A 24730-nucleotide genomic window follows, 5' to 3' on the forward strand; every position below is an offset into this window, starting at 1 on the left:
GACCATCATAAAAAAGATTGCAAAAAAATTCCAGAAGCTGGAAAATAAAGTGTTAATTATTGAAGCAGGACAGTAGAATACGTGGCATAAAATACAAGTCTGGAATGTAGCACAGGGAATTCACCTGTCTGGGAGAACATCAAAGAGGCCCTAACCTCAGAAATACCAGGTACAAAAGCAGGCTAAAAACAGGAACCTTAACTGAAAGTCTATATATGCATTGTCTCGTTGAACAAAATTGAGCATCCAGGAAATACCAGTCCCTATTCCATGAGAGAAAAAATAAACCCAAAATAAAGTAAGGGTGTGGGTACAAAACTGTGAGGGTGGCAGTAGAAGCATCACTGTTTTAGATAAGCAAGCTGGTGAACTTCCTAAGAAAGAGACATTTGAAGAAAAAGACATAAAAAAAGAGAGTAAGGAAGGAGAACAAGAATCATTTTTAAAGCAATGACAGTAATGCAAAGAACTGCACTAAGCAACTTAAAAGTCATGTTATTACATCTTCATAATACATAAAAAAGAGTTATCTCCAAATTACAGATGAAAAAACGGAGGCTGAAAGAAAGATTGTACACATAATTAAGTGATAACACATTTAAACACAGCATAAACTCTTAACCATCGTATTAGTAAGAGCAGTCATTTCGTTTTTGGGGAATTTACTCATTTATATAATGGTCTAATTATGTTTTCTCTAAAGACCCAACCAATTCTAACACCATGACTATTACCAAAAGAAAATAATCCTACTTATCATTTATAGCTTAAGAAGATATTCCATTAGTATGATGAAAGCTTGGAAAAAAGTATCTATAACAGTACATTTACTTTAATACTTCAAGAATATCACCAGCCTCCCACTGAAGGACTCTGAAATAAACTTCAATAGTAGTACGTGCAGAACACTACACTAAAATGCTACTGCAGATCAATCAAGTAAAAAACTCCACTATACACCTATCAATATACCTTGTCAACTTTATTACTCATAAAGATATGAGTAATACTTAAACAAACTTAAAATAAAATCAATAGTTCTAAGAGTATTCATTTACAAACTAAATAAGGCTGTGAAAACAGGATATAATATCTTTAGGGAAGGTTAAAAAGAAAGTTAAAGAAACAGAAGCACTATATACCTAAATTATTTTCATCTTTCAATTTAACAAAAGAATACTTCTTTTACAATTATTATTTTTTACAATTCACATTCCTATCTGCCCCTTCACCACCTTGTATATATTTCCTTCTCTTCCTTGGTGTGTTTTAAATAGTCAACTGACATTAGATGCAAGACCATAATGAAATCAACATTCAATGCAACTGCTAGCAAAGTTATGACAAAGAGTAATAGTTAAGATTTTTTTATTAACGTCTATAAGAAACACTGGTGAGAAGATGGAAAAGACAGTCTTCCCTATACTTCCCACTAAATACAACTGAAAGCCCTAGACATTATATGTAAAACAAACACATATGACTGAAAGTTGGAGAAAAGAAGGCAGACCAGCTAAGAACCTCAAGATCCAAGGAACAAGACTGTGGTGAATTCCTTGGGTTTTCTTTTTGCCTCTCAGCTTTAGAGCTGAAAAAAAAAACAGCCACCCAAAAGAACCAAAGGGCATGGCCCAAAAAAGTCCCAGCAAAAGCCTGCTCTCCCTAGCCAATGGACCAGGAAAGAGGAAGTTAAAAAGAAATTCTTCAAATAGTAACCACTCTTTTCCAGCCAAATATTATAGAAAAAAAGCAGCTCTACTTCTACCCACACCAACAAAAGCCAAGTGGGGAGCCTAGACTTCCAACCTTGCCAAGCTATAACAAAGTACTTCAAAGAGTCCCACCAGGATAGTTTCAAAGAAGGCCAAGTAGGGAAACACGACTTTCATCCCTGTCTGGCACTATGGGTACTCCCTATGCACAGATACACTCTTAGGTTATATCAGAGAGGCCTAACAAGAGAGTCTGGACATTCAAATCCCCTAGCAGTAATGAGGCCACCCACACAATGGTGTCAGCGGTGATGATATGAAAAACCTGGACTTCTACCCCCAGCAGTAACAAGGAACTCCCTTCCAAACTCGTCAGGTATCAACAGAGGCCAAGTGGGGAACCTAGACTTCTAACTACATCTAGCAATAAGGAGGTAGTACCTCTCCCCACTTCACATGCCAGAGCAGTATCTTACAAAGCCAGCTAATAGAAAAGGTTTAAACATATATTAATAATATGTTTACTATATGTTTATAATAATTGTATATTACATTTACTTATATGTAAATAGCTTATATTTACAAAACATGTAATAAAAATATAACAATATTTGTTATGTAGTAAATAATTTAAATCTAGAATCTCATAACTGTACAAAATACTCCAAATTTCAGTTCAAAATCATTTGTCATGCAAAGTATTAGTAAGTTCCCAAAATGAATTGGAAAAAAAAATCAATAGATGCCAACACCAAGATAACAAAATCGTTAGAATTCTCTGGCAAGGATTTTAAAGGAATCATCAAATTGCTTTGATGATCAATACAGGCATGCCTGAAACAGACAAAACAAAGCATCAGCAAAGAAATAAAAGACATAAAGAAAAAGCAAAATAAACATTTAGAACTGAAAAATACAATAAGAGAAATAAATAGCTCAGTGGAAGGGCTCAATATTAGAATGGAGCAGACCCCTGCCCCCCCCCAAAAAAAACAGTGACCTGGAAGACAAAACAATAAAAATTACCCAGTCTAAACAACAAATAATAGATGGGGGGGGGAGGAAGAGAGCATCAGAAACCTGTAGGACAATAACAAAAGATTTATGACTTGTGCCATCACAGTCCTGGAAGGAAAGAGTGAAAGGCTCAAGTACTCAAAGAAAATAACGGTTGGGGCGCCTGGGTGGCTCAGATGGTTAAGCGTCTGCCTTCGGCTCAGGTCATGATCCCAGGGTCCTGGGATCGAGTCCCACATCGGGCTCCCTGCTCCTTGGGAACCTGCTTCTCCCTCTGCTTCTCTCTCTCTCTCTCTCCTCCTCTGTCTCTCATGAATAAATAAATAAAATCTTTAAAAAAAAAAAAATAAAAAAAAATAACGGTTGGAAACTTCCCAGATTTGGCAGGATGTTCACAGTTTCAAGGGGCTGTATGAATCCCAAATAGGAAAAATCCAAAGAAATCCACCCAAAGACCTGTGATACTTAATTTCTAAAAACTGAAGACAAAGAAAAAAATCTTCAGAATAGCCAGAGAAAAATGACAAGAGATTCTCATCAGAAACCATGGAGGCCAAAAGAAGTGGCACAATACTTTCAAGTACTAGGGGAAAAAAATCTGTAAAACTAGAAATGAATACCCAACAAAATTATTCTTCAGGAAACAAGGGGAAATCAAGATATTCTCAGTTGAAAAGAAATGGATAATTTGTCACAAGCAGATGTATCCTTAAAAAAAATGGTTGAACCAAAAGAAAATAATAAAAGGAACCTTGAAACATGAAGGAAGAAAGAACACAGAAAGCAAAAATAGGCTCTGTCTCCTAAGTTTCCTAAATTAAGTCTGATGGTTGGAGTAAAAATTATAACACTATCTGAGACAATATTTGAAACAATTTTATAAAAGTAGGCTATGGTAAAGGATTCTACTCCACTCAAACCCTTAAAATAAATTATTCATATTATATATGTATGTATATACCTAGAGTAACCAGTAGAAGAGCTATACAAAGAGATACACTTAAAAATACTATAGATAACAATGAATCATGGAACACTGCATCAAAAACTAATGATGTAATATATGGTGATTAACATAACAATAAAAAAATTAAAAAAAAAATACTATAGCTAAATCCAAGTAGAATTCTAAAAATGTTCCACTAATCCATAGGAAGGCAAGAAAATGAAAACAGAAAGAAAGAAGACAGAGAACTTAAGTATCAATAAATCAATAATTACATTAAAGGTAAATGGTCTAAATATACCAAGCAAAAGACAGAGACTAGCAGAGTGAATTAAAAATCACAATCCTACTGTATGCTCTTAGAAGCAACTTACTTCAAATATGATACAGACAGATTTGAAAGTGAAAAAGAACAGGAAACATTTACCATTTAAACATTAACCAAAGGAAAGCCAAAGTACTGTATAAATAGCAGATAAAGTGGACTCCAGCACATGAAAATAACTAGAGAGAGAAAGATATTATATAATGATAAAAGGGCCAATCCACCAAGAATACATATCAATCCTAAATGTGTATTCACCAAGCACTATAACTACAATATATGTTAACAAAAATTTAAAGAACCAAAAAAAGAAATACACAAATCCACAATTATAGTTGAGACTAAAAAACTGCCCTTAACAACTGACTGAGCAACTAGACAGAAAATTACCAAAGATATACAAAAAAACAAAAACACCATCAACCAGCAGGATCTAATCAACCCAACAGCAGCAAAACACACATTCTTTTCAAGTGCCCACAAAACATATACCATGTAAACCATATGCTGAGACCTAAAAGAAACCTCAAAAAATTGAGAGTTGAAATCATAGTGTTTCTGACCACAATAGAATCAAACTTGAAATTAGTAATAGAAAGATAGCAGAAAAACACCAAACACTATGAAACGAAACAACATACTACTGAATAACCCAAAGGTCAAAAAGGAAGTCTCAAGGTAAATTAAGAAAACAAACTAAATGAAAACACAAAATATCAAAATTTGTGGGACACAGTCAAAACCATGCTCAGAAAAATTTATAGTACCAAATGCATCCATCTTAAAAGAGGGAAAGTTTCAAACCACTAATTGTCCACCTTCAGAACTTAGAAAAAGAGCAAAATAAACCCAAAGCAAAAAGAAAGAAATAATAAAGATGAGAAATCAATGAAATTGAAAACAGAAAAAAATTAATGAAATGAAGAATTGATCCTTTGAAAAGGTCAATAAAATTGACAAACTGCTACTAAGACTAAAAAATAAAAAAGGAAAGATGACACAAATTACCAATACCAGAAATGGAACAGGGGGTATCACTACAGAGGCTACAGACATCAAGAGATAATAAAGAAATGCTATGAACAATTCTACACACATAAATTTGACAACTTAGACAAAATGGGCCACTTCTGGAGGGGAGGAAACTACCACAATTCATCCAATTTAAGAGGCATAATTTGAACAACCCTATAATTATTAAGGAAACTGAATTGATGACTTTAAAACTATGAAAAAAGAAATCTCTTGGCCCAGATGGTTTCACTAAAGAATTCTACCAAACACCTAAAGAATCAATGTCACTCTAATACAGTCTCTTCCAGAAAACAGGAGAGAATACTTCCCGATTCATTTTATAAAGCTAGTATTATCCTGACATCGAAACAGGACAAGACAGTCCTCCCAAAAAGAAAACTACACAACAATATTCCTTATGGATACACAGAAAAATTCCTTAACAAAGTATTAATAGAATTTAGCAATGTATAAAAATAATTCTACATTATGACCAAGTGGAGTTCCAGGGATGGAAAGCTGACTCAATATTTGAAAAATCAAGCTATGGAATCTGCCACCATATCAACAAGCTAATAAATAATATCATTTATCAAGTGATACAGAAAAAGCATTTGCAAAATCCAATACCCATTCATTATTTAAAAAAAAACAAAAAAACACCTCTCAGCAAAGTAGGACTAGAGGGAAACTTCCTCAAATTGATAAATGACATCTATTAAAAACAGCTAACAGTTGTCATACAGCTACTTAACAGTAGAAGACTAAGCACTTTATCTGTAAGATAAGGATGTCCACTCCTACTTCTCATCTTCAATACTGTTCTGGGTGGTGGGCACCTGGGTGGCTCAGTTGGTTAAGCAACTGCCTTCGGCTCAGGTCATGATCCTGGAGTCCCGGGATCGAGTCCCACATCGGGCTCCCTGCTCGGCGAGGGGCCTGCTTCTCCCTCTAACCCTCCCCACTCTCGTGTACTCTTTCTCTCTCTCTCATTCTCACTCTCTCAAAAATAAATAATAAATAAATCTTTAAAAAAAAAAATACTGTTCTGGGTGGTCTGGTCACTGCGATGATAAGTGAAGAAAAGGAAATAATAGGCATACAGATTAGAAAGGAAAAACATCCCTATTTACTGATGACATGATTGTCTATAGCGAAAATCCCAAGACAGGTACCAAAAAAACTCCTAGAACTAAAGAGTTCAACAATGTCACAAGATAAACATACAAAAATAGATTGTATTTCTATATAATACCAACATATTGACACCAAAACTGGAAATAGAATGTCATTTACAATCACTCCCCCAAAAAAGAAATAATTAAATACTCAGGTATAATTCTAATAAAACAGGTACAATACTGGGTGAATAAAATCAAAATTTAAGTAAATGGAGAACTATACCATGTTAATGGACTAGAAAACTCAAGAGAGTAAACATGTCAATTCTCCCCAAGCTGATATATGGATAACACAATTCCTATATAAAATTCCCAGCAAGATTTTTTTGTAGATATAGACAAATTATTAAAACTTATATAGAAAAGCAAAGGAATGAGAATAGCTAAAACAGTTTTGAAAAAGAATAAAATAGGAATAATTATTCTACCCAATTTCAATACTTATTATGCAAAGAAAATGAACTCCAATCTTAGTCTCACACTCTGTAAAAAGGATTAAGTCAGCATGTTGGGGTTTTCAACATCCTGCACATTACAAGAAAGGTTTGGCCCTTATCTTTGGCTCCTAAGAGGTAACCTCTAAACCCTTGGAATACCCTGCCTAATAAGACTATCTTTATTTACCTGGGGGCCTTGGGTCACTTCATATAGTCTATGCTAATAATGTGACTTATGGTGGGAGCCTTGAAATGTGTTATCAGCTTGACTTCTCAAGGGCTAGGGGCTAAGGTCATCCACACAAGGAGTCAACCAAGCCAACATAACCAACCCACAATAAAAATCCTGGACACCAAGGCTTGGGTGACTTTGCGTGGTTAGCAAAATACTCTGTATGTACTGTCACAAATCACTGCTGGGAGAATTAAACGCCACCCACACAACTCCACTGGGAGAGGACAAATGGTTGGGCCTAGTGTCTCCTAGACCCTGCCCTTTGCTTCTTTTTCTATTGCTGATTTAACTCTGTATCCTTTAGTTGTAACAAACCATAACCATTAGTATGACAGCTTTTCTGAGTTCTGGAATTCCTTCCAGCAAATCACTGAGCCTGACGAGTGGTCTTGGGGACACCCAAACACACTTGCTTTATAATAAATTAACTCAAAAATGGATCACAGAATTAAATGGAAAACAAAAAATGATAAAACTTCAAGAAAAAAAACAACAAGAGAAAAATCTTCAAGATCTGGGACTAGGCAGAGTTCTTAGACTTGACCCCAAAAGCACAATCCATAAGGAAAAACTATACACTAAAATTATAACTAAATTTCATCAACTGTTAGAGGATGAAATGACAAGCTACAGAATAGAAGAATATATTTGCAAATCACATAGCGAACAAAGGATTAGTATCTAAAATACAGAAAGAACTCTCAGAGCTCAACAGTAAAAAAAAAAAAAAAAAAAAAAGGAAATAATCTGATTAAAACAGAGGCAAAAGATATGAACATTTCACTGACGAGAACAGACAGATGGACAATAAACATGTGAAGAAATGGTCAATATTATTAATCTTTAAGGAAATGAAAATTAAAAGGATGAGGTATCACTCCATTCCCATCAGAAAGGCTAGAATTAAAAAATCAGCAATGCTAACAAGAATGAAGAAAAAACTGGATCACTCACAATGATCCATTTCCATTGCTGACTGAAATGGAATAATCACTGTGAAAAACAGTGTGCCAATTTCTTTAAAAACTAAACATACAACTGCCATACAACCAGCAACGTGTTTCTGGACATGAATGGTTATAGCAGCTTTATTCCCAATAGTCAAAACTGAAACAACCCAGATGCCTTTTAGTGGGAAAATGCTTAAGCAAAATGTGGTCTACCTAATACCACCATTGCTGAATACTACTTAGCAATAAGAGAAATGAACTATCGATATATGCAACAACCTGGATGATTGTCAAAGAAAAAAAGCCAATATTAAAGGGTTACATACTATATGATTCTATTTATACAGCATTCTTGAAATGACAAAATTATAAAAATGGAGAATAGATTTAGTGGTTTCCAAAGGTTAAGGGGGGTAGGAGGAGACTGAGCAACAAGAAGTGTATACTGTGATGATAGAAACGTTCTGTATTTTGAGTGTATCAGTATCCTGGTTGTGATAGTGCACTGCAGTTTTTGTGAGATATTACCATGGGTGGGGGTGGGAGGTATTGAATAAAGAGTGCACAGAATCACTGTACTATTTCTTAAAATTCCCTATGAATCTATAATTATATAAAAATAGTTTAAAAAGTAAATGAGGGAAAACTAATATGATTAGAGGGACAATTTCATTTGATCTAACACTGAAAATTATTAAATATTCAAACATTATAATTTATTTTGGAACAATAGAATATATCCCTTGAATGGGATCGCAACCATTCTCTGAGGGCTCATGTCTAAACACTAAGAATTTCAGCTCACCTTCCACGCTGTCAGAACAGGAAGTTCCAATGCCGGTGTCACCACTGTCAGAAGTTATACTATGTCTCCTGATATGATTACTTCGATGGTTAGATGTAACAGTTGTGGCCTGCCACAATGAATCATTACCAGGTAACCATGCTGATGAAGAATAATCTGGGCCTACAAAGGAAAATATGCAAAAATTAGCACATTTCTAATGTCTAGGAGTAGACAAAAGAGATCTTTTTTCCGCCTTAGAAAAAATACAGATAAAAGTTATTTTCTGCACTAAATAATTAAAATAGATCAATGATACCTAAAATTCATCAAATAAACTTACACACCTAAAAATTCAATGCTGATTTCACAGCTTCCTCTGCTAAAGGACTCTGATTTCTGCTTATAGGTTTTGAACTCTGAAACATGTACTGCTGTCTTATTTAAAATGTCAAAAATCTATCTATCTGTCTGGAAATGTCAGCACTCTGCTCTAGAATATTTGATATGGAGACATCTGTGATACCACACAGAGGCATGAGTTGAGAATTGGGGCCCAAGGAAAGCCTAATTGAATCATACTGCATGACAATTTAAGTGGAATATGCTAATGGAAAATAAATTTTTTCTACTGTATCCTAATCATTTAAGATTATTTTGTATTGAATTTCTTTTATTTCTTTAGTCATGTTTTGATAAAAGATTAACACCATAACATTTTCTTGTCTCTGCTCAATTTTCCCTTTTGAGTTACAGTAAATCTTCATTTTTTAGCTAACACCACTTTTTAATGTTCTCTTGGTCTTTATTTTCACATCCATTCTTACTTAATTTTTATTTGTCTTTTTCTGATTTACCCATTTTACATTTCTGCTTACTTCATTCTTAAATTATTATCCGTTACAATGCCACACAAAGTATATCCAAGGACCAGTGCCAGTCTGTGAACCACTTATAACTAATTCATAAAAGTTAGAGTAATCTGAGGGGTGCCTGGGTGGTTCAGTCATCTGGGCATCTGACCTCGGCTCAGGTCATGATCTCAGGGTCCTGGGATATGTCGGGCTCCTCGCTCAGCTGCGAGTTGGCTTTTCTCTCTCCCTCCCCACCCCCCAAGCAGTGTGTGCACGCACACTCTCTCTCAAATAAATAAATAAAATCTTAAAAAAAAATATAACAGTAATCTTAGGAAGCAATTTTAATCTATTGAATTTTATATAAAAGCTACAGAAGCACATATCTTTATTAATGATGAACAGAGTGATTCTCAAATTGGAGCCTGAAGACTTATTCGTGGAAGTTAACAAGTTTTACACAAGAATTTCGAGCTTTCATTCAATGACATCCTTAAAAAATTAATAAGCATATTACAGATGATCTGAAAAGCTACCTTAAAACAGATTTGTTATCAATAATTTCAAAGCCCGCATTTGTGCTTTATGTTCACAAATGCAGTTGCTTCTAAGTAAAGAGCAAGTAACATATGGGGCACTTATCATGATATGAAACAAGACATCTTCACAGAATTACAACCTGATACACTATCGAATGTGCCATACAAGGAGTGTCTTCTAGCAGTCTTTAGAAAAATAAAGTTTTTAGATTTAAATGTAAGGATCTCAAAATAATAAACATGTCCATAAAATGGATTAAATCATTTTACCACAATTTTAGGAACAGCCTTTTTCTGTATTTAATGTTAAAAATCAAAATTCAGGGAGCCTGGGTGGCTCAGTTGGTTAAGCGACTGCCTTCAGCTCAGGTCATGATCCTGGAGTCCCGGGATCGAGTCCCACATCGGGCTCCCTGCTCGGCGGGGGGGTCTGCTTCTCCCTCTGACCCTCTTCCCTCTCGTGCTCTCTGTCTCTCATTCTCTCTCTCTCAAATAAATAAAATCTTTTAAAAAAATCAAAATTCATAAACAGATTATTAAAACCAGACCTGAAGCTATTTTCTACCAATATTAATCCCAATATTAAAGATTTAGTTTTAATAAAACATTATGCCATGTTAATACTAGTTTAAATTTCTATTTACATATAATTTATGAATTAAATTTGTTTTGGTTTTATAGATGTATAAGGTAAATAAGTAGCCTTAAAAACCACATACATTTACGGGCGCCTAGGTGGCTCAGTCAGTTAAGCATCTGATTCTTGATTTTGGCTCAGGTCATGATCTCAGGGTTGTGAGATTGAGCCCCACATTGGGCTCTGTGCTGGGCATGGAACCTGCTTAAGACTATTTCTCTCCCTCTGCCTACCCCCCACCAACGAGTTCTCTGTCTCTCTTAAAAAAAAAAAAAAACATATACATTTAAATTAACTCAAAATTTAAAATATTGACCAAAGAGACACATAGCCAGTTTTGATGTCCAGAACAACAACTTAAAACTTCATGGATTCTAGGCTTCTCTCAGAATGGGACTTAACCGTAATTCATTTGATTAATCACTTACATGTTAAAGCACCAAGTGAAAAGTATTCTGTAACCAGGCCTGCTCTAACTCTGATCTGTCCATAATCTATACCAAAATGTTTTCTTCAATCAGCTCCTCAGGTAATAACCCCTGTAAATGAACTCAACATCCTGTCTAAACCATTATCAAAAATGGTAACCAGCCCCCTACTTACTCTCCCAAGTGCAAACCTAGTACTTGGAGAAATATTTTTTAAGAATATCCAGCACATAGCATAAATAGGCAGGGAATACATGTAAATGACAAAGATACGAAACAATGTGCAATCTTACTTAGAGTGAGAGAAATTAAAAGTCTTTAGATTTTTTAACATTATAGTTGATTCTTGAACAACAACGGGTTTGAACTAAGTGCCTCCCCTTATACACAGATTTTTTTTAAGTAAACATAGCAGAAAATTTTTTGGAGATTTGTGGCAATATGAAAAAACTTGCAAATCAACCAACTAGCCTAGAGATGCCAAAAAAATTAAGAAAAAGGTCTGTCATGAATGCACAAAATATATGTAAATACTAGTCCTATTTTATCACTACCATAAAATATATACAAATCTATTATAAAAAGTTACAATTATTTCGCTTATCGTAATACCCTCTAATTCTATCCATGTCGTTGCAAATGGCAAGATTTCGGGTTTTTTTTTTTTTTATGGCTGCATGTACCATATGATCTCACTGATACGAGGAATTCTTAATCTCAGGAAACAAACTGAGGGTTGCTGGAGTGGAAGGGGGTGGGAAGGATGGGTTGGCTGGGTGACAGACGTTGGGGAGGGTATGTGCTACGGTGAGTGCTGTGAATTGTGCGAGACTGTTGAATCACAGACCTGTACCTCTGAAACAAATAATACATTATATGTTAAAAAAATAAAAGAAGATAGTAGGAAGGGAAAAATGAAGGGAGGGAAATCGGAGGGGGAGATGAACCAGGACAGACTGTGGACTCTGAGAAACAAACTGAGGTTCTAGAGGGGAGGGGGGTGGGGAGATGGGTTAGCCTGGTGATGGGTATATTAAAGAAGGCACGTACTGAATGGAGCATTGGGTGTTATATGCAAACAATGAATCATGGAACACTACATCAATAAATAAATAAATAAATAAATAAATAAATAAATGGGGGGAAAGTTAAAAAAAGAAACAGAAAAAAGTTACAATTAATCAAAACTTATACAAACATTTCACACTGTACATGGTGCCATTTGAAGTCAAGAGAAATGTAAATAAACACAAAGATGTAGTAATAAATCACAACTGCATAAAACTAACTATAGTACATACATACTGTACTACTGTTATAGTTTTGTAGCCACCTCTTGTTGAGTGATCTCTTGTGGTTCTTGCATATTTTTCATTGTGTTGTGTGCAATAACATAAACCTTCAACAACACCATGGGACCCATACACACTGTCACTAGTGATGCTGGAAATGCTCCCAAGAAGCAGAAAAAAAGTCAGGACATTAGAAAGAAAAAGCTGAATGCTTGATATGTACTACAGTTTGAGGTCTGTACCTGCAGTTGCCTTCCATTTCTAAATAAATGCATCCAGCATGAAGACCACTGTTAAAAAAGAAAAGGAAATTTGTGAAGCCGTTGCTGCAGCTACACCAGAAAAAGCAAAAAAAACTTCAACTTTTCGTGAAATATCTTTTTAACTTGTACCAAAAATACAGCTTTTATGTGGGTGCAAGATTGTGTAAGAATGGCATACCTATTAGTATGATTTGAGAAAAACCAAAGTCATTACAGTACATGACAACTTAAAGCAAAAAAAAGGTGAAGGATATAAAGCTGAAGAATTTAATGCCAGCACAGGATGGTTCGATAATTTTAGAAAGAAGTTTGGCTTAAAAAATGTCAAGATAACTGGAGAAACAGCTTCTGCCCACCAAGAGGCAGCAGATGAATTCCCAGACACCATTACGAAAATCATTGATGAGAAAGGGTATCTGCCTGTACAGGTTTAAATTTAAGGCAGACAGAAGTGCCTTACTCTGAAAGAAATGGCCACAAAAGATATTTATTAGTAAGGAAGAGGAGCGAGCACCAAAATTTAATGCAGGAAGGAATGGGCTAACTGTTGTTTTGTGCAAATGCAGTCGGGTGTATGATGAGGACTGTCCTTATCTGTAAAGCTGCTAACCCCCAGCTCTGAATGAAAAAGGTGACTAACCACCAGCAGCCAGTCTTTTGGTTGCAAAACAAGAAGGCTTGAACAGGAACCCTTTATCTAGACTGGTTCATTGATGCTTTGTCCCTGAAGTCAGGAAGTACCTTGCCAGAAAGGGACTGCTTTTTAAAGTGCTTTTGATATCTGACAAAGCCCCTGATCACCTAGAACCTTATGAGTTCTCTGTGTCTCTATGTCTCTAACTCAATGTCTCTAACTCAGCCTCTGGGTCAAGAGGTCATAAGGACCTTTAAGATTCATTTTGCATGGTTCACTGTGGAAAGGATTATATATGCTATGGAACAGAACCGCAATAGAGAGAGCATCATGAAAGTCTGGAAAGATTACACCACTGATGATACCATCATTGTTATAGAAAAAGCTGTGAAAGCCACCAACCGAAAAACAATAAATTCCTGCTGGAGGAAACTGTCAAGATGTTGTGTATGACTTCATAGGATTTATAACAGAGCCAATCAAAGGAATAATGAAAAAGACTGTGGAAATGGCAAAATAGGTGGGAAATTGAGGCTTTCAAGATAAGGATCTTGGAGAAATTCAAGAGCTAGCAGATAAAACACCAGAGAAATTAACAGATAGTGGCTTGCTGGAGAGGAGAGCTTCTGAACCAATGCCAGACAATGAAAAAGAAGACACAGAAGAAGCAGTGCCAGAAAAACAAATTGACATTAAACAATCTGGCAGAAGGGTTCTGATTACTCAAGACTGCTTTGACTTCTTTTACAACACGGACCATTCCATGATGAGAGCACGAAAACTAAAGCAAATGGCAGAAGAATGACTGGTACTGCATAGAAACATTTTTTGAGAAATGAAAAAGCAAAGAAGTCAGACAGAAATTACGATGTATTTATGTAAAGTTACACCAAGTGTGCCTGCTTCCCCATCCATTTCCTCCACCTCCTCCACCTCCTCCACCTCCACCACTCCTAAGAAAGCAAGACCAAGCCCCTCCTTTTTCTCCTCCTCCTCCTCAGCCTATCAACATGAAGACAACTAGGATACAGACCTCTAGGATTATCCACTTCCATTTAATGAATAGTAAATAATCATCATGCCATGCAGTTAATAAACTTACCTGCTGCATATGTGTCTTTGCATGAAAACCTAATAACTGTATGGCAAGAACTGTGTGAGATGTTTTTGTGCCATTGTCATAACTGCCTAAGCATTCACATGTAGAACATCCTGTGCAAAACCTGGATGGGAATGGATAGCCTATCTTCACATAGGCATTAAATGTAAAATTAATAATGTGTTAGTTTTCTCAGTTTTGTAACTTTGCTTTCAAAGAATTACATTCCCTCATAGTATGCCCCTCTCTCTAGTAACCAAAAACTGTGTATCAGCCTATCATCACACATAAGTGGTTTTTAAAAAAATTTAACAGTTTCCAACAACGTATTATGAATATGAGTGTAATACTATATGCCATAAAAATGTTATAATGATTCATTCATTAATGTATAGGCTAGGCTACTGATGAGCAATCATATTATTGCTTCTTCATTATCAATGCATGCATCCTTATACCTGTAAATATATATGAATTTCTTTTTCACACTATCTTTTCATTTTTAGTGTCTAGCATTAGATACATGTACAAGATCTACAGTGTTTTGTATCATTTATGACAATATTGATACAGATACAATGTGTCTCGTACAAAGATGACGTAAACTTATGGTATCGACAAATACAGTACACTATTGTATTTGGTCTTGTGATTTTCTTAATGTTTTTCTATAGCTCACTTTATTGTAAAAATACAGTATAAATACATATAACATGTAAGAAATGTGTTAATCAACTGTTTATGTTATCCGTAAGGCTTCCCAGTCAATAGAAGGCTATTAGTAGTTAAGTTTTTGAAGAGTCAAAAGATTTATATGGATTTGACTGCACAGGGGATTGGCACCCCAAATTCCTGCACTGTTTAAGGGTCAACTGTACTTCTTTTTTAAAAAGGATCCAATTTATATTATATGCCTAAAACACTAAAGATAATTAACAAATGTCATGAATAAAATAACATTCTAATCTTTAATTTAGATTGAATTAATTCATTCTGAAAATGACATGTCTTGTTTCTATTCAAGTCAATCCAGAATCACAAAGCAGTTAAGAACTACAAGTGAAATATGCTTACCAGGAGATATAAGGAAAATATTCTCACATGATAGTTATATGACTATGTTACTGAAATGGGAACTACTCAATTTCTAGAGATGTGCTATGGACTTTAAAAAAATTAAAATAAGTCTCAGTGATCTATAACAATAAAGTCTTACCTAGGTCCTATCATATTAAAGCAATTGAATGACTGACTGTAAAATCAGTTTTCTCTAGAACAAAGACAGAAGCACTTCTGTAAGAATAGCAAAGATACCAGAACACCAGTACCCACTGGAACTTCTCTTTGGAAAACAGTATATTTTTTTAACACCAATTTCAATTCTTTTAAATAGAATACTGAATGCCTAGGGATAACTTATTTAAAAATTAATAATTCTCACACTGGAAAATACAAGAAGATTAGCATCAAGTGAAGAGGTAACCTATTATACTTTCTTTCTGAAGCTTTTTTTTTTGTAGTTGGAAGCAAAAATGCACACAATATCATCTTCCACAATGTTATATATCTATAGCTGCACTTAGAAGAATAACAACTAATCTTACTGAATTTTTCAAATGACAACTCTAAGCCAGAAGAAAATAAAAACAAAGCAGATTTACTTTTACATAAAAAGCTGAATATAATACAAATCATGAATACAAACTGCAGTGTTTCTCAAAATGCAAGTTATCAGTGGATTGGGAACCAACTTTCACACACACACACACACACACACACACACACACACACACACACAAAACCAACAGAACAAAACAGAAAATACCAAAGCACATTTACCCTTGTATGCCAGAAGATGCACATATCTCACATTTCAACACCTCTGAAATGGTGCAAAGTTCAGAAGAGTGGCCCTCAACTGCCCCAATTCTACTATCAGTAGAAATCAATGTAAGACTAAGTTAAAAACAAATCCAGGGAACACAACAACAAAAAAACTCTTTTCCTTAACCCTTACAGGTAATCAGTTTGTAAAACTGTTTAAATACTACCTGAATTAGATCTCTCTTCTCCATGCCCATCACAGATTATGTCTTTTGGCTGGAGTGCTACAAGAATCTGCCACTGAAGTAACTCCATCCAAGCCATCCTCAACCCCTCCTACCAGAGTTACCTTTTGACAATCAAATATATTTACATCATTCTCTTGTTCATATAGATCTATAGGCTCCTTCCTGCATATTAAATAAAACTCAAACTACTTAAGTTTGGCAAAGTTCTTAACCAATTGACAGCCCACCTTCTAATCCCTCCAACCCCTACCTCGCCCATTTCAGCTCCCCTACAAACACTCTCTAGCCACACATACCTCATCACTGCCTCCAAACAGACTAGGTCCTTTAATGGACTCCAAGCTATTTTCCTTCTCTACCTTCTTTAAAAGTCTCGGTTCAGAATTAACTTGCTCTAAAAGTGTCTTGTGTTCTCCCAATATATCACTCAAAATTCCAATAACAGCATTTTCTAAATTATATTAACCCATTTGTGTATGACTTTCTTCTCCCTCACCAAATTAAGAACAGTGAAAGACAACCTTTTATTCTTTTTAAGTCTCTAGCACAGAGCTGCAGAGTCAGGCAGGGTCTCAATAAATGTAGTCATTATTGCCAGTCATTATTGCCACTACACACCCAATAAATGTTCATGGTATAAAATTAAAATTCTGGAAGCCTTATAATTAGATCTAAAAAATATTTTTCCTTTTAGAAGAAGGATTAAACAGGGTTGGAGGAGTTGTTGTTGTTTATTTTGAAATCCAGGAGATTTTTAACTATCCCTTGAGCCAGTTTGCATTTAAGTACCTATTTAAAGATCAGTAAATATTTTCCAAAGCAGCTAAAAAATAATAATTATAAACGGTTTGGGGGGATGGTGGCCAAAATTCCTAACAAATACGAGAAAACAATCTCCTATAGGAACAAAATACAGAAAAAGTTACAAAAAATTAAAAAGAACATTAAAACACAAGAAAAGCATTCACATTATTAGTAAACACACACACACACACACACACACACACACACACACACAAAATCTCAACCTACACTGGAGATTATCTAGCTAAAATGAAAGAAACTTAATACTGCAATATTTGTTCCTCACTGCCATCATCCAGTCCATTTCAGTACTGATTATCTCTAGGCTAAGTGAATCTAATTGTCTTAGTGTTTTATTCTTTTATTATAGAATTTTTTTTTTAGTGAGAGAGGGAACACAAGCACGGGGAGTGGGAGAGAGAGAAACAGGGCTCCCGCTGAGCAGGGAGCCCAATGTGGGGCTCGATCCCAGGACCCTGGGATCATGACCTGAGCCAAAGGCAGACGCTTAATGACTGAGCCACCCAGGTGCCCCTATTCTTTTATTATAGAATTAACAGTATACCTTAGCAGTAAAGAATGGACTGTGAAACCAGGCTGCCTGGACTCAAGCTCTATCCAACCTCTTATTAGCAGTGAGCCTGGGAGTAAGACACTTATCTAATCTGTAGCTCAATTTCTTCACATGTAAAAAGAGAACAAATTAGAGTACCTGTCTTATAGGGTTGTTGTGATAATTAAATGACTATGAAGAGATTTATTTTTATTTTTTTCTATTTTTTTAATTCAAAATCAATTAATTAACATATCATGTATTGTTGGGTTCAGAGAGGTAGAGGCAGAGGTCAGTGATTCATCAGTCTTACTTAATACCCAGTGCCCACTGCATCACATGCCCTGCTTAACATCTATCACTCAGTTACCCATCCTCCCATCATCCTCCCCTCCAGCAACCCTCAGTTTGTTCCCTAGGATTAAGAGTCTCTTATGGTTTGTCTTCCTCTCTGATTTTTATCTTGTTTTATTTTTTTCCTCTCATCCTCTGTGACCTCTCTTTTGTGTCTTCGATTCCACATGAGTGTGATCATTTAATGATCTATGACTGAATTATTTCACTTAGCATAATACCCTCTAATTCCATCCACATCATTGCAAATGCTGAGATTTCAATTTTTTGATGGCTGAGTAGTATTCCACTGTGTGTGTGTGTGTGTGTGTGTGTATACATACCACTACTTCTTTACCCATTAGTCAATGGACATCTAGGCTCTTTCCATCTGGCTCTTGTGGGCATTACTACTATGAACACTGGGGTGCAGGTGTCCCTTCAAATCATTACATTTGTATCTTTGGGGTAAATACCCAGTAGTGCAGTTGCTGGATCATAGGCTAGCTCTATTTTCAACTTTTTAAGGAACCTCCATACTGTTTTCCAGAGTGACTGCACCAGCTTGCATTCCCACCAACAGTGTAAGAGGGTTCCCCCTTCTCTGCATCCTCGCCAACATCTGTCATTCCTGACTTGTTAATTTTAGCCATTCTGACTGGTGTGAGGTGGTATCTCATTGAGGTTTTGATTTGGATTTCCCTGATGCCGAGCAATGTTGAGCACTTTTTCATGTGTCTGTTGGCCATTTCGATGTCCTCTTTGGAAAAAATGTCTGTTAATGTCGTCTGCCCATTTCTTGATTGGATAATTTGTTCTTTGGGTGTTGAGTTTGATAAGTTCTTTATAGATTCTGGATACTAGCCCTTTATCTCATATGTCATTTACAAATAACTTCTTCTGCATGTGGCTGTCTAATTTTCCCAACACCATTTGTTGAAGAGACTGTCTTTTTTCCACTGGACAGTCTTTCCTGCTTTGTCAAAGATTAGTTGACCACAGAGCTGAGGGTCCATTTCTGGATTCTCTATTCTGTACCACTGATCTACGCGTCTGTTTTTGTGCCAATACCATACTGTCTTGACCATTACAGCTTTGTAATAGTTTCAAGTCCAGCATTGTGATGCCACCAACATTGGTTTTCTTTCTCGCCATTCCTTTGGCTATTTGGGGTCTTTTCTGGTTCCACACAAATTTTAGGATTGTTTGTTCCAGCTCTGTGAAAAAAGTTGATGGTATTTTGATAGGGACTGCACTGAATATGTAGACTGCTCTAGGTAGCATAGGCATTTTAACAATATTTGTGCATTCATACCATGGGCATGGAATGTTTTTCCATCTCTTTGTGTCTTCCTCCATTTCTTTCATGAGCGTTGTAAAGTTCTCTTGAGTACAGATCCTTTGCCTCTATGGTTAGGCTTATTCCTAGATATCTCATGGTTTTGTGTGCAATTGTAAATGGGATGACTCTTTAATTTCTCCTTCTACTGTCTCATTGTTAATGTATAGAAATGCAACTGATTTCTGTGCACTGACTTTATATTCTGCCACTTTGCTGAACTCCTGTATAAGCTTTGGAATTTTGGGGTGGAATCTTTTGGGTTTTCCACATAGAGTATCATGTCATCTACAAAGAGTGAGAGTTTGACTTCTTTGCCGATTCAGATGCTTTTTTTTTTTTTTAATTGTCTGACTGCTGAGGCTAGAAATTCTAGTACTGTGTTGAACAGCAGTGGTGATAGTGGACATCCCTGCTGTGCTCCTGACCTTAGGGGAAAAGCTCTCAGTTTTTCCCCATTGAGAGTGATATTTGCTGTGGGCTTTTCGTATATGGCTTTTACCAAATTGAGGTATGTTCCCTCCATCCCTACACTGTGAAAAGTTTTAATGAAGAAAGAATGCTGTACCTTATGAAATGGTCTTTCTGTATCTATTGAGAGGATCATATGGTTCTTATCCTTTCTTTTATTTATGTAGTGTATCACACTGATTGATTTGCAGATGTTGAATCACCCTTGCAGTCCAGGAATAAATCCCACTTGGTCCTGGTGAATAATCCTTTAAATGGAGCCTATTGGCTAGAGTCTTGGTGAGAATTTTGGCATCCATGTTTATCAGGGATATTGGTCTGTAATTCTCCTTTTTGGTGGGGTCTTTGTCTGGTTTTGGGATCAAGGTAATGCTGGCCTCATAGAAAGAGTCTGGAAAAGCTTTCCTTCCATTTCTATTTTTTGGAAACAGCTTCAGAAGAATAGGTATTAATTCTTCCTTAAGTGTTTGGTAGAATTCGCCTGGGAAGCCATCTGGCCCTGGGCTCTTGTTTGTTGGGAGATTTTCAATTAATGTTTCAATTTCCTTGCTGGTTATGGGTCTGTTCAGGCTTTCTATTTCTTCCTGTTTCAGTTTTGGTAGTTTATACATCTCTAGGAATGCATCCATTTCTTCCAGATTGCCTAATTTGCTGGCATAGTTGCTCATAATATGTTCTTATAATTGTTATTTCTTCAGTGTTGGTTGGGATCTCTCCTCTTTTCATTCATGATTTTATTTATTTGGGTCCTTTCTCTTTTCCTTTTGATAAGTCTGGCCTGAGGTTTATCAATCTTATTAATTCTTTCAAAGAACCACCTCCTAGTTTCGTTGATCTGTTCTACTGTTCTTTTGGTTTCTATTTCATTGATTTCCACTCTAATCTTTTATTATTTCTCTTCTCCTGCTGGGTTAGGCCTTTTTTTTTTTTTTTTGCTGTTCTTACTCCAGCTCCTTTAGGTGTAAGGTTAGGTTTTGTATTTAAGGCCTTTTTTGCTTCTTGAGAAAGGCTTGTAGTGCTATATACTTTCCTCTTAGGACCGCCTTTGCTGCATCCCAAAGGTTTTGAAAAGTTGTGCTTTCATTTTCATTTGTTTCCATGAATTTCTTAAATTCTTCTTTTATTTCCTGGTTGACCCATTCATTAATAAGACGGTCTTTAGCCTCCATGTATTTGAGTTCTTTAGAACTCAATTTTTTGGTACCAGTTGAAAACTGATTGTGACCCAGTATGTGATCTATTCTGGAGAATGTTCCATGTGCACTTGACAAAAAGTGTGTTCTGCTGCTTTAGGATGGAGTGAATGTATCTGTCAAGTCCACCTGGTCCAGTGTGTCATTCAAAGCTCTTGTTTCCTTGTTGATCCTCTGCTTAGATGATCTGTCCACTGAAGTGAGTGGAATATTAAAGTCCCCTACTATTATTGTATTATTATCAATGTGTTTCTTTAGTTTTATTATTAATTGATTTATATAACTGGCTGCTCCCATGTTAGGGCATAAAGATTTACAATTGTTAGATCTTCTTGTTGGATAGACCCTTTAATTATGATATAGTGTCCTTCCTCATCTGTTATTACAGCCTTAAAATCTAATTTGTATGATATAAGGATTGCCACCCCAGCTTTCTTTTCACGTCCAGGAGCATGATATATGGTTTTTCACCCCCTCACTTTAAATCTGGAGGTGTCTTTGGGTCTAAAATGAGTCTCTTGCAGACAGCATATCAATGGGTCTTGCTTTTTTATCCAATCTGATACCCTGTGTCTTTTGATTGGGGCACTTAGCCCATTTACATTCAGAGTAACTACTGAAAGATATGAATTTAGTGCCATTGTATTACCTGTAAAGGCACCGTTTCTGTAGATTGTCTCTGTTCCTTTCTGGTCTATATACTTTTGGGCTCTCTCTTTGCTTAAAGAATCCTTTTTACTCTTTCTTGTAGGGCTGGTTTGGTGATGACAAATTCTTTTAGTTTCTGTTTGTCCTGGAAGCTTTTTATCACTCCTTTTATTTTGAATGACATCCTAGCTGGATAAAGTATTCTTGGCTGCATATTTTTCTCATTTAGTACCCTGAATATATCATGCCAGTCCTTTCTGGCCTGCCAAGTCTCTGTGGATAGGTCTGCTGCAAGCCTAATGTTTCCACCTTTGTAGGTTTATGGACCTCTTGTCCCAAGTTGCTTTCAGGATTTCCTCTTTGTCTCTGAGATTTACAAGTTTCACTATTATATGTCAGGGTACTGACCTGTTTTTATTGATTCTGAGGAGGGTTCTCTGTGCCTCCTGGTCTTTTATGCCTATTTCCTTTCCCAGATTAGGGTAAGTTCTCCACTATAATTTGCTCCAATATACCTTCTGCCCCTCTCTCTCTTTCCTCTTTTTCTGGGATCCCAATTATTCTAATATTGTTTCACTTTACGGTATCACTTATTTCTCAAATTCTCCCATCGTGATCCAGTAGTTTATCTCTCTTTTCCTCAGCTCCTCGATTCTCCATCATTTTGTCTTTTATTATCACCAATTCTCTCTTCTGCCTCATTTATCTTAGTAGTTAGAGCCTCCATTTTTTATTGCATCTCATTAATAGCCTTTTTTTATTTCAACTTATTTCAATTTTAGCTCTTTTATTTCTCCAGAATGGGATTCTCTACTCAAATCCAGGTAGTATCTTTATAATCATTATTCTGAACTCTAATTCCAACATCTTACTTATATCCATACTGATTAGGTCCCTGGCGATCAGTACTGCCTCTTTTTCTCTTTTTTTAGGTGAGTCTTTCCATCTTGTCATTCTGTCCAGAGAAGAACAGATGAACGACAGAACAAAATACTAATATGGCAACAACGACCCCAGAGAAATATACATTAAAGAAATCAGATGGGACCGGAAACCGAAAAAAAAATTAAAATTAAAAAAAAGAGAGAATATAATCAGACAGGTGGGCAGAACAGACCAATACACTGGATCCTGTGTGTATTTTGGTCTGTTAGAAAACTAGATCCCAAAATTGTAAAGAAAAACTTTGCATATATAAGAAAAACTTATATATGTAAAAAATAAGATTAAATACAATTAAAGGACAGAATGTAACTGTAAAAATGAAAATTAAAAGACCAGAAAAAAAGAGGAAAAAAAAAAGAGAAGGAATATAAACAGACAAGTGAAAAGAACAGAGCAATACACTATATCCTGACCGTATTTTGGTCAGCTTGTTACAAGAAACTAATATCTCAAAATTATAAGAAAACTTACATAAATATATATATATATACATATATAATACACAAAAGTAAATACATTGAAAGAATGTAACTGTAAAGATGAAAATTTTTAAAAAGACTTTTAACAGAAAAAAAAAAGAAGAAGAAGAAAGAGAGAGAGAATATGATCAGACAGGTGAAGAAAACAGAGCCATAGACTAGATTCTTGGTGTACTGTGGTCTTTTAGAAGAAACTGCATCCCAAAATTGTAATGAAAGATTAAATATTAATGAGTCATTATTTAATCATTAAATACAATGAAAGGTTAGAATATAACTGTAAAAATGAAAAATAAAGATTTTTTTAAAAGCTGATAAAATAAGAAACTGTTGAAAGGAAAGAGAAAAAAAATTTAAATTAAAAAACTAAAGAATTGTGGGGAAAAAAACCATGAATTCTATATGCTGTATGCCCCTAGCACTGAGTTCTGCAATTCTCAATGATTGGCAAAATTGGTATTGCCTGGATGTTCTTGCTGATCTTCTGGAGGAGGGGCCTACTGCAATGATTGTCAGGTGTCTTTGCCCCGGGCAGAATGACACTGCCCTTGCCAGGGGGCAAGGCTAAGTAATCTGCTCCGGATTGATCTATGTGGCTTTTGTTCCCTGAAGGCTTTCAGTACTACTTTAGAGGATGAGATTGAAATGGTGGCCTCTCAATCTCCAGCCTCAGAGCCAAGAGCCAAGAGCTTGGACCGGATTCCTCAGTGCACCCTCAGGGAAAAGCAATCAATCACTCCTGTCCTCACTGGTCTCGCTCCCCACTCTGTGCTCACCCAGCCTGTGACCAAGCATTTCTTTTTTTTTTTAAAGATTTTATTTATTTATTTGATAGAGACAGAGATAGCGAGAGCAGGAACACAAGCAGGGGGAGTGGGAGAGGGAGAAGCAGGCTTCCCGCGGAGCAGGGAGCCCAATGTGGGGCTCGATCCCAGGACCCTGGGATCATGACCTGAGCCGAAGGCAGATGCTTAATGACTGAGCCACCCAGGCACCCTGACCAAGCCTTTCTATCTCAGACAGGCAACCCTGCTTTGAGTCTCCAAACCCGGCTGACTCCTGCGGCTCTCACCCATGCCACTCCTCCCGGGGGTCTCGTCAGTTCTGCCAGTTCTGTCACTTGTTGGGCCCCTGCTCAGACAGCAGTCACCAGACCAGGCCGCAGTTCAGTTTATGGCAACCGTGAACTGAGAGCCCACTCCTGGGCTCACTGATAGCAGCCAACTTCCCCACTCTTATGTCTGGGAACTCTGCCACATTCAAACACCCCCCATCTTCCTGTAACCCCGGTGATCCCGAGACCACACTTTCTCACCTAGGATTCCACCCTGCTTCATCACCTGAGCATCCTTCAGGCAGGGATGTCCCTCACCAGAACAGACTTCTTTCTAAAAGTTCTGATTTTGCACTCTGCTGCTATATCACTTTCTGGTAGCCAGCTTACAGAGGCTCCCTCCCCCTGGGGTCTATCTTCCCATATATCAGCTCATATGCACTTCTCCACACCTCCTACCTTGCAGAAAGTGGTCGCTTTTCTATTTGTAGA

General features: G+C 36.3%; 1 protein-coding gene across 5 annotated transcripts in view; it reads right to left on the reverse strand.

Annotated features, from left to right (window-relative positions):
• Positions 1-24730, reverse strand: part of CEP85L (centrosomal protein 85 like) — a 218189-nt gene that overhangs the window by 130352 nt on the left and 63107 nt on the right. For all 5 annotated transcript variants that reach the window (XM_073893851.1, XM_073893849.1, XM_025864817.2 and 2 more), the window contains one exon: positions 8623-8784. Coding sequence is in view for 2 of the 5 variants with exons in the window: in XM_073893849.1 (XP_073749950.1) it covers positions 8623-8784 (162 nt within the window). In the remaining 3 variants the exon portion in view is untranslated. The remainder of the gene's footprint in view (positions 1-8622; positions 8785-24730) is intronic.

This window comes from Callorhinus ursinus, unplaced genomic scaffold, assembly GCF_003265705.2.
Source record: "Callorhinus ursinus isolate GAN/ISIS: 27379988/994484 unplaced genomic scaffold, GSC_fseal_2.0 scaffold6, whole genome shotgun sequence".
NCBI lineage: Eukaryota > Metazoa > Chordata > Mammalia > Carnivora > Otariidae > Callorhinus > Callorhinus ursinus.